We start from the raw sequence: 11,805 nt of genomic DNA on the forward strand, positions 1-11,805 counted from the left end.
GCTTCAGACTAGGCTTCATTTGATGTGCTACCATAGCAACCTGTCAGCCTGAATAGAACTATGCATATTCATGGGACTGTGAATTGTATTTATTGTCTATTTCGACACAGTATGTACTGTTTTCTTTTTTTTTTCAAGTGCAAAAAATCAACAGGCGAACAGTCAGAATAACCCCCCCAAAAAGAAAAAAATACTACACCTACACTGGGCATGCTGCAATTATTGTTGGCCTACTTGGCCATAGACTTTTTAGACCTTATCCAGACCTGTTGTGGGACTTTGGCCTATGTGACTGCATGACAACATTATTGCCATGTGGGTGTTAAATGATTCTTGTGATTTCGCACGGTCTTGGCGAAAGCTGCACAACAAGCGACGCCTCACAGTCACAAATAGAAATCTTGGTGCAAGGAACCAGAAGTGAAATTAGCATGGTGCTACTCTGTGGGTGCCCCTGCCGATCAGAGATGAGTGAGGTTAAGGGAGAACAGAAATGGTCATAGGGCTGGTTTTTGGGTTGTCGGTTGAGATACCAGACTGGTTTCAGTCCTGGTCAGAGCGGAAAACAAAATCTTGGTGTTTGAGGTCTGGAATTTGTTAACTGCACTTTGACATGGCCAGACAGGTCCTCAAATGACCTGCACTTTAGCCTTCATTATCTATCACCTCTTCTACATTGTGGTTGTAGATGATGCACAGACATCGATTCATATTTTTTTTTATCAAGTGAATCAGTAATAATAGGCTAGAGATTGTGGACTTACGCAGCATTAAATCTCTGTTGTCTGTGCTTTTGTCACCTAGTCGCTTTCTTTAGTTTATTTTTCCCCTGTTCATTACTTGCCACATTAGCAGGTTTTTAATTGTCCCGAGCAGCCAGTTACCATGGAAATGTAGCACATCCTTGTTATTTAGCTTGAGTTTGGACAGTAAAAGTATCGGGCTTAGGATCAGTGTCTTCACCAAGCATTATTTATGCATTCATTTATTTGATGAAGACTGGCCGTGCATGAGAGAGCCGTCCGACATGCTGCATCTCTCAGATGGAGCCAGGTTTCTTAGAAAGAGAGATGAACTGTCAGCTGATAACGTGATGGTTGAAGCAGAACTGTGGGTGTCCCTGTGAGGCAGACACAGACTTTGCTAGGCCCCGTCAGTAGAAGATAAGGCATTACGGCATTAACAAAAGGCCCGAGCCGGACTGATAAACATCACGACGCTAACAGCCAGACTAGAAGCATACTTTGCGTGCATGTCTTGTGACCTCCAAACTTTGAGCACCATAGATTGCATCATGGCACCTCCTCCTTCATTGGAAGAGCACTCTTCTTGCTCGTGTCAAGCTAAAGCGCGCCCTCATACATACTTGCCTTGCTCTAATGGTTTTCACTCTTGTTCTTATCAGCTGCATCCATGTATACCTTAACCTCACATTCACGCACACTGACAGATGGATATTCTGGGCTGCAATCATCTCCACCAGCCTTAAAGCGACAGAAAGTAGTTACCGCTTTGGATCCCAGTTGTTTTCATCTCCTGAGTGTGGGCCACTACACCGAGCCCCCCAGACTCCTCATAGCCCTCCACCCAGCCCTTCAGGCGGGCTGAAAGGGCAGCTCCTGTTAATGGAGCGCTGATTATGTTATAGCCATAATTATCTCTCTTTATCTCTCAACTCCGGGCCATTAGCAGGATAGATGTCACCCCGGGCTTTCTCCCAGTCACCCAATAAGGTGCTGTCTAGATGATGGAACGTATGATCTGAGAGAGGTCCAGGAAATGCCATTACACCTTTCCTCCCTTCACGGCACCTAAATATTTGTTATGGAGATGAGCGGGCTAACTGAAGCTGGCTGAGAGAAGTGCCAACAGAGGATCATGTAACGCCCAGAGGCTTAAACCAAAGGTAACCTGCTGAGCCACTCGCTACAACTTTAAGCTTATTGACAACGTATGCCTTTTTCCTTAAAGCGGAAGTCAACCCAAACATATTTTTTTCAAGAATATGTTCCCAGCAGCTGCGATTGGCTGGCAACCAATTCAGGGTGTCCCCCGCCTACTGCCCGAAGACAGATGGAATAGGCTCCAGCACGCCCCGCGACCCTTGTGAGGACAAACGGTGTAGATAATGGATGGATGGATGTTCCCAGCAGGCCCACTAGTTGAAACACGGCATTCTGATTCATTTTGCTTTTGTGGAATATAAGTTAAGCAGCAAAATGCACTCGTTCTTAGCCATCTCTGGGGACGGCCATTTTGTCTTCTGTCGACTGAAAATGACATCACAAGTGCTCACAACTACCAATCACGGCTGACCTGTTCTCTGAATCTGAGCCGCGATTGGTCGTGGAAACTGTTCAGGAGCTTTTAAGATAAGATAAGATAAGAATGCCTTTATTGATCCCACAGTGCTTTCTACAAGTCTGCCATATGTGCCATGCAATATGTCCCAAGGTTACAGAGCACATCTTGCGTTAGGGTGCTCAAGTGCAAATCTTTCCTGTCTCCTCATTAGCTCTCAATTGCAAATGGGTTGCTGCCACAGTGACGTCAGTAACGGTTGGCATCTGTGTTTAGCCTTTTAAAAACGCTCGCTGATTAGCACTAACATGAGAGGGAGAAAAAGCGTGTCAACAGTGGAACCTCGATTTATCGGCCTGAATGGACGCAGGGGTCATCTCTTGATTGTCCATTAAATTGAATATTTTTTTGGTGGCCTAAAAATGCCCAGTATAGTGCAAAATTATTGTAAATAAATATAATAAAGCTTTAAACCGTTTGAAAGGTTTGAAGGTTTATGCAAACATACCTCGCTGATGCTCATAATTTCACAACTTTAAATGCGTATGACCTGCGGTGAGGGGATGCCCGACTGTCCAAGGTGGCACAATGGGCACGGTTGCCTGTGCTACATCACATATACCTACGTGCATTGCATTTCTTCCCTTGTGTTCAAAAATTCACTTTTCTACCCCCATGTTTTGTCTGCAGACGGGCTCACCTGCGGCTGTGCCTGGAGCGCTTGAAGGCCCTCATCCCGCTGGGACCAGACTGCAGCCGCCACACCACACTGGGCCTGCTCAACAAAGCCAAAGCACATATAAAGGTAAGTAAAAGTACATCCATCCATTTTATCTGCTACTTGTTCACTACGGTACCTGGTGAGCTTGAGCATCTCCAAGCTTACTTTAGCCGCTGTTCCATTGTACCGGTTTCACACCAGAACGGCCTTGCTCGGTCGGCCCTGAGTGAGCGAGTGGCAGGGCACACTCTGGACTGGTTACCAGGAAATAACAGGGCACGTATAACGACAACCATTCACACCGATGGGCAATTCAGCGTCTTCAATTAACCAAACATGCATGTTCTTGGAATGTGGGAGGAAAGCACAGCCTGTTGAAATTCCATTCAGGTATGAGGGGAGTACCAATGGAAAAGAGCCTTTTGCCCTTTATTGACTGCGTTTACATTTTATTTTTGAAATGTTCATTAATGTACATTGTCCCTCTATAACAAATAAAGAAAAAGAAAGTAGAAATTTCAAACTCCACACTGGAACACCAGAATTGAGATTTGAACCTCAAACCTCTTAATCGTGAGGCAGACCTATAGTAGGTATATTGTATATAAGTATACACAAAGACTTTAAAAGACTCCCAATGAAATTCATCAGTTTGTTATTTTGAGATAAGATGCGCATTTAAAATGTGTTGGCAAGCACTCGAAACCTGATGTGAGCGCAGCACGGGTGCGTGTCATAGAGAGGGAGATGGAACAAAGGCCATATTGTTGCTGCCCAGTTTATCCAACGACACCCACCACCACTCGACGCATCTGCTGCCGTCAACGTGTTTCACCAACGATGACCCTTTGTTTTACTCTGTCTCAGAAAGTCGCGCTTGTCATCAGTGACATAACGCTAAAGAACACAAAGGGGGTGTATACTGTCGTCCGATTGCCCACACTTTTCTTGTCACCAATAATCTTTTTATTTGCGCTTGTTAAGTTCTGTTTTCAGGGCAAGTTTCAGCATTTGAAACTTTGACCGTAATGGACCACCAACGCACATAATTGTGACCCGTTGACGTCTCGGAATTTTGGCCTGCCCGAGCAATTGGTGAATATTTTTAACTGAAACTTGTCACCCGACACGAGAAGGAGGTTCCTTGAGTAGAAAACGCCATCAATGGCTCAAGGAAAAGTTATACCGTTTTACTCTAATTTCAAGGTGTTTTTTGACCAGGTTTTCCAACGGCAAAACACAAAAACATTCCTCCGTGCCTCGCTTGAGTGGATGCACGTAAATTGAAGCCCATTCCCTCCATCTCCTACCTCCAGAAACTTGAAGAAGCGGACAGGAAGAGCCAGTACCAGCTGGAGTCTCTGGAGCGTGAGCAGAGGCACCTCCAGCGCCAACTGGAGCTGCTGAGAGGAGGCGGAGGTGCGCCCGTGGAGGGCGAGAGGATACGCATGGACAGCGTGGGCTCCACCCTCGGCTCCGAGCGCTCCGACTCCGACCAAGGTCGGTTGTTGTTGTTTTCATCAACTCGTAATGAGGCAGATATCATCATGACAGATTCTGTGATATTTTTGAAAAGCTTGTCAACGGGGTCAATGTTACATTCCTTGAGTAAGTTAAAGTTTCAAATCATCGGTGGGTATCTGAAATCATCACTGACAACTTAAGTATCGGCAGCAAAGAGGACGTACGTATTGTTAGGAATAATCATTCCCCTCATTCTGTGGGGAGTTTTATTTTTTCCTCATCAACCTGAAGCACTCAGATCTGTTGAGCCTTGAGTGAATCTGTTGAGTTTGGAACTAATATTAACATAAGCTATGAATTCTTGGCACTGTACCGCACAAAGCCCAGGCAAATATGAATAGAAATAATATGACGTTAGTGCTAGCTACCAGGGTAATGTCGCCAAATGCAAATGGTGTGCTCACTGGTTGCATGTTAGCTAACATTGGAAACTTGACTTTAAAGGCCTAGATAGACCAACTGTGACAGACGCTTACTCCCTGTGGCGTCCGGCCGGCTGGAAAAATACACCGCAACGACAGATAGTGATTCTGACCATTAAAGTATCTTCTGCGCATGTGTGAGATGTAATACCCTTCCATACCATCGGCGGCGGTAGTCACTGTTTCTCATTGTTAGAAAAATCCAACCGGAAAGCTGTTGGCCGGGGGCGGATCATAAAAACATAAACAATGCATTCAGCTATATTCTTCGCTCATGATGGACTCCCACGCAAAGTAAACCATCACGTTCTTGACACGGTATTGCGAAATACTTAACATTGTCAACCCTCGCTCTTGTACTTGTAAGAAGATTAAGGCAGCGAAGGCGTGCTCACTGTTTATCCGCATTTGTCACTTCCCGTTGGTGGTCCGAGCGCTGATTTGCTAGCTAACAGCCAATTGGAGTGACCAAATGCCACGACTCATAACGCCGATTCAACATGCGTAAACGCCCACCAGACGCTTCCTGACGGGCTACGACGGTGGTCACTACAGCAATCAGACGGCGCAATCAGACGCCACGACGCTTCGCGACCTCCGACGTCGGATTGGTCCATCTAGGCCTTAAAACTTTCAATCCTTTAGGTGGCAGAGTTTTTTCCAAAAGAAAATTCCGTTTTGATATTCCAAAACGTTGCAGCTTGAAAATGGTTTGCGATAAAGACATATGGTTAATGTTGCTTGTTTTCCACTTTGGCGCAGAAAGTGTTCATCTTCATAGTTACAAATATAATTTGGCATAGACAACTTGAAGCCTTTCTCCTTCCCGGCAACCGACGTGGATGAATTCACGTTGTTGAGCGAAATGTTCAGTCGGCGATGTCTTGAAGTGATCTCGTAAAGAATGCAGTCATTTAGCTCGGGGATGGACGGAGAGGAAAAAAATCGATGCGGCTGAGTCCATACAACGGACATGCGTGCCATATAGTCAATTAACACGAGGTCTGCCTTGATGTTGAGAGGTGCACGGGAGCTCTATCTCCGACATGTGGAGGACGTACATTTTGGGTCACGTCAATACTCCCATCCAGTAAATGCGCTTCCTCTCTTGCAAGTGCCGATCAAATCGTTGACGTTGCTCTCTTGCGCTCTGGTCTGCCACAGAGGAGATCGAGGTGGACGTGGAGAGCACGGAGTTCTCCCACGGAGAGCTGGACAGTCTGAGCACGGCCAGCACCAGCGACCTGGACGACCACAGCAGCCTGCAGAGCATGGCCAGCGACGAGGGATACTCCTCCTGCAGCGTCAAACTTGCCTTCTCCTCCTAGAAGCTACACGATGCCACCACCACCACCGCCGCCGCAAACACCTCCTCCTCCTCCTCCTCCTCCCACTGCTCCCACTGCTCCCTGCCCTCCCATCTGGTGCATCCGTGCACGCATCCAGCCGTGCCCACGGGCATCTGTTCACCTGCTTACAGTGTTCCCATCGCCATGACACAATAGACCGTGTTAGAGCGGAACCTAATAACTTGGACAGGGGCTTTCAAACTTTTTGGGTCTGGGGACCACCTGCAGGGAAAACATTTTCACAAGGACCCCCCTCTTAATCCGTAGGCCTGATAAACATTGGATCTACCACATGCACCCCTAAATGCTAAACACTTCAACCTAAATTCCCTGACGAGAGAAAATCGTCAATTGATGCGCCGCTCGAAAAAAGGGTTTTTATTGCTTAGAGATGCCGCCGCGAGAAAGTGGCAAAGCACTACTTTTGTCTAAATGAACCTCCTCAACTCACTTCAATATAATTCCTTAGCACTGAGATGCCACAAGATGGCACCAAAACAATACTTCTGTTGCTTTGGCCTGAGCACAAAAACAGCAACTAGGTGACTTTTTCAGCAGGGCGCGTTCCAACAACAATTCAGCGAATGGCAAATGTGTATGGAAGCACTGTGTTCAAATATATTTTCTTAGTTCAGTGGCTCAGGTTTAGAACCACTTGAGAATTCCACAGATTTATATGATGCATCACAGGTAATTGGTTTACTGTGTTTGTTTTATTGGGAAGCCGGTCCATATAGGTAGGCATGCACTTTCAAAAAAAAAAAAAAAATGAAACCACGTAATAATTTATTGCAAATGATTTTGCAGCTCACTGACCCCGGTTTGAGATCTCTGATCTAGGACTACTACAATTTGGTTTTAATCATTTTACAAAGACAAATGGCAAAATGCTCCCGATAATTTCAACCCACGCATACAAGCCCAAATATGACCCAAAATGCACTTGAAGCCTATTTGTTATTGAAGTCGCTCCAAGCTGATTGGTGCTTCAGCGTTGGGCCCGGCCAATGGAAAGCACACGTCACGTCATGGCGACGTCACGGCGACATCACGGCGACGTCACCCGACGCCGCCAAAGACGCCAAATCTGTCTTGGTCACTTGACTTGGTGCTATTGTGCAAGTCCTCCATCAGCTGGGAAAGCAAAAGCGTCTGCTTCCACACGCTAGCGCGGAGCAAAACGACGACCACACAAAAGTCATTCCTGTTGAATGCGCCGCGTTCTCTCTAACGCTCTCTTTCCGTCTCGACGAGCGATCCTGCACTTAAATACTTTCCAACCAACGCAGCCCAAACAACAGCAACAAGATACGTTGGGAATAGACGTCCACCTCTCCAGCAGTAACAAGCAATAACTCTTCATCTTTTCTCCCTTTGTGACCGTCCAATGCTTTATTTTTTTTTTCCTTTGTACATACAAATAGCTTAATAAATTAATGTTAAAGATGAGAAAAAAAAAAGGTAGAGCTCATGGATAGACCTTTTGCCTCTGTTGCTGACTTGTGTTTATTGTGCATTTGAAAGTCCATATTTGAAAGCGCGGTGGGCGTGGCTTGGACACGTAATTTTTGCTGGTTGACATCCTACAAGTTAATTATTGTGTTGCTGTCTGGTGCTGCGCAAGGTTACAGGATGGAAGCTGCAGAATTTAATTTATTATACGTGATATTTTCTTGGAGTGTTTGCGTGTGTGTGTGTGTGTGCGTGTGTGTGTGTGTGCGTGTGTGCGCGTGTGCGCATGTGTGCGTATGGCATTCCACTGGTGGTCAGGTGATCCCCAGTGTTGGGGAAAAGAAACGGGTTGTCACAGTTAGCCATCCCAACTCCACTGGCATTAAGAATTGCACTTCGCCCGCTGTTTTTTTTCCCCCCCTCTTCTGCCCTTTTGATTTTTAACAAAACATCTTATGAATATTTATTTCCCCATCCCCCTATGAACAGATGTAACAAGGGGGAAAAAATAACTTATTTTCATCCTGTCTTACTTTGACTTCATTTTCGATGCGTATTCCTCATTCCTTATTTTACGAATAATGTATTTTATGTTTTATTGTTCTTTTGGTGGATTTTGGGAGGGTAACCATAATGTAGCCATTTTCTTTTGCTTTTGATGTTTATTCGATGGACACTTGAAATGTATACGACCCCAAAGCTGCTCCTAGTTGCTGAGCCTGTTTCGAGTCACCTGTCTTGTTGGGAGGTTGACCCCCACCCACCCCCCTCCACCCCCTGCCAGCTCCACGCCGCATACTCACGTCCGCATGTTATACAATTGCATTGGCTTCCCTCCAAACCTGGCCTGCCAGTTGAGTGGAAACTATTGTGAGTGTGTTTGAGGAAGACGGCTGAGGGGGCGGGGTCATCGCCAAGAGCATATGCTGAGCCAGCTACTACCTGAACTGGGGTCTTTCAGAACGCCACTTTCCTCTTACAAGAGGATTGTATATTCTTGACTAGACTTGTCATTTTAGTTTGATAACACGTGTCTTATTACACTTACAACACCTCCATAAGGGGAATCAACAGAAAAACAAGAGTAGAGTTTGAGCTTATTCGACTTGTTAGCACGGAGTCAGAAAGTGACCACTGGTGCTCGATCCTACAAACAGAAATGCCAAAACCACGTCAAAACACCTCAGTGTCCTCTCTCTCTTTCTCTATCTTTCTGCCTGGGGGACAGTTTACATTGTTTCTGCCCCTCTGTGACTTTTTAGCCATCTTTGTTTCCATTTTCTCCTCACGTTGCTTTGACAAAATTGTGCTACGTCACATTTTATAAACTGGCTGACTGAACGCTACGAGGTGTGTCAAAAAGGCTTCAGTACTGTGTGTCACAAAAGATTTGTTGCCCATTTGGTCAATGTGGGTCAGACGAGACAATAAGCACATCTACTAAGAGATGCGGTTTGCTTTGTTCAATGCGCCAGAAGAGGTGAGAGTGGTGGCAGGACAAACGCGTCTGTTCACAATGCCCAGAGCATCTCACAGTTCCTGGCCAAGAAGAACATCGTTGTGCTGAAGCAAGCTTCCTTCTCACATGACCAACACACACACCTTAAGTTCGATGAGGTCATCAAGGGAACCTGTTATCCAGACGTCACTACATCACAATGCCGGAAGAATCCTTCCAGGAGCACATGAAGCTCTTGGCACAGACAGCTGGCAAAGTGTGTTAGACTTAAGGGGAATACTTCTTTAGGAGAAACGTGTCTTTGGATTTGAATTGCAATATTTTGTGACACAAGTTCTGGAACTTTTCTGACAAACCCTCAGCTGAGGTTTTGGTACCTAACAAGCAACCTTGAGTGTGTGGTTAACTTTGCAGGCGGGCTCTGCTTTTGATTGTCGAGGCAGCCCCCAAAAAGTGGATGTGTTTTGTTTTGGGAAACCACACTCCATTCTCTGTGTTGGTGAGGAAAACGGGTCCGTGAGGTGGAGTTAAGGCAACGAGACGTGTCCCTTGTGGGGAGTCGTCCTGTTGTTCTCAACCTGTGACCATCCTTTGTAAAACATGCACTCTGATGAACGTGTTTTATTGCAAAGTTGGAAATGCAATACTTACAATAAAAACGAGATTTTCAAACCTGAACCACTGACTCAACCTATACATAATATGACATGGGGCGTTCATGTGATTGATGTTTAGACTTAATTGAAGTTCAGTATTTCAGAGACAACTTGCACGCCAGGGCTACGTGGTTTGTAAAACTGACAGATAAACTGGTTATTAGATGGGGTACAATAAGTGTAAAATATGGAATAGTGTTCATTTTAATAAAACCAGACATTTGTTGTACTTAATTGTAACCAAGCAGTTATTTTTAAAATAAATATAGAATGTTGAATATATATATATGTATATATATATATATATATATATATATATATATATATATATATATATATATATATATATATATATATATATATATATATATATATATATATATATATATATATATATGTGTGTGTAGAATAGTTTATTTTGGACACGTGCTATCAAAAATGGATGGATGGAGGCTGTCTCCATTGTTTGTTTCTTTTTTCCCCAGTGCACCTGATGGCCAGAGTGAGACCTATTTGTCTTCTACTGAAGCACACATGATGTTTGAACCCTCAAAGCCATCTGTATGGTACTGTAGAATGTCGGCGACCTTTTCATTTCTGACTTTGCAGGAACATCCAGCACAGGCGTGTCTTTTTTTTTTTTTTTTTTTCAAGTGTCACTGTTCACAGCTTGTGAACTTTGCTTTAACGGAGGCTTGACCTCCCGTGGTGAACAAAATGCGCCGTGATACACTGCATATAGAGACTGAAGAAAGTTCTTTCAAAGATGATGTCAATGTCAACAAGTACATCCTGGATTTCAAACATAAGAATTTCAACTTGACTTTAGAATGCAACTGTAAAAGGTAATTATATGCCTTCAAACTAATGATACTCAACACGATATTTTGTTTTAATGTTGCCCTTAAAAGACATGCCCAGCGTTTTGATCGACATTGGCGCAATGTTTCTTACTCCGTGCAGTGGTGGAGAACAAAAACCATACTGAGAGCGGTTTCTATGTGTATTTGTAAAGGTAATTTTTTTTTTAGTTCCGACGTCCATACGCACTCAGTCGGAAATCAAGGACCCCCTTGTGGGTTTTTATTATTATTATTATCATTATTATTATTATTATTATTATTATTATTGTTATTATTTTAGTTCTTTATTTTACCCTTTGAGGTCGTGCGACACGCACCGTAGTGCTTTTATATGCGGATGCCAGCATCTTAAAGGGTAACATGCGGCCACCTAGTGGACCAAATGACGAAGTGCCTGTTCGTCAGTCTCTCTCTCTCTCTCTCTCTCTCTCTCGCTCTCTCTCTCTCTCTTTCTCTCTCTCTGTCTCTGTCTCTGTCTCTGTCTCTGTCTTTCCCACCTTCCCTCCTCTTTAAGTGAAATATGTCATTTATTGACACAACAGCAAGCTAACAAGCTTTTTAGTCTTTATTCTTGTAGCACAATTGCATTTCTTAATCTGTGGTTTGGAGCCACCTCCTATCTATCTATCTATCTATCTATCTATCTATCTATCTATCTATCTATCTATCTATCTATCTATCTATCTATCTATCTATCTATCTATCTATCTATCTATCTATCCGTCTATCCGTCCATCCGTCCATCCGTCCATCCATCCAACCGTCCATCCATCGCAATTATGCCTTTACGTGCATGATGGAAATTAGAAGAAGTAACGATTAAATACTGTATCTGTGATAGACCGCCACAAAGTGAACGTGTTACTGGAATTCTTTTACCATTGATGATTCTTGACACATTGAAACTAATGATGGTGAAGAGGAAAATTATGATGACAACCATAAATAAAGAAAAAGGAAATTTTTGTGACGCTACATGGTCTGGCTACTCAGTTTAATTTGAGCAATACAATTAAATACAAACCCTATACAGCAGTGGTGTCCAAATTGTGGCACTA

At 44.1% G+C, this 11,805-nt stretch overlaps 1 protein-coding gene across 2 annotated transcripts in view; it reads left to right on the forward strand.

Moving 5' to 3' along the window:
* mxi1 (max interactor 1, dimerization protein) overlaps positions 1–9,906 on the forward strand; it is a 37,486-nt gene extending 27,580 nt beyond the window's left edge. For both annotated transcript variants that reach the window (XM_086034140.1, XM_086034141.1), the window contains 3 exons: positions 2,992–3,106; positions 4,339–4,522; positions 6,133–9,906. In XM_086034140.1, coding sequence (XP_085890266.1) covers positions 2,992–3,106; positions 4,339–4,522; positions 6,133–6,296 — 463 coding nt within the window. In that variant the 3' untranslated portion in view covers positions 6,297–9,906. The remainder of the gene's footprint in view (positions 1–2,991; positions 3,107–4,338; positions 4,523–6,132) is intronic.
* The last annotated feature ends 1,899 nt before the right edge of the window (positions 9,907–11,805 follow it).

The sequence above is a fragment of the Filicampus tigris genome, chromosome 6, assembly GCF_054856515.1.
Source record: "Filicampus tigris isolate MCC_2025a chromosome 6, RoL_Ftig_1.0, whole genome shotgun sequence".
NCBI classification, from domain to species: Eukaryota; Metazoa; Chordata; class Actinopteri; order Syngnathiformes; family Syngnathidae; genus Filicampus; species Filicampus tigris.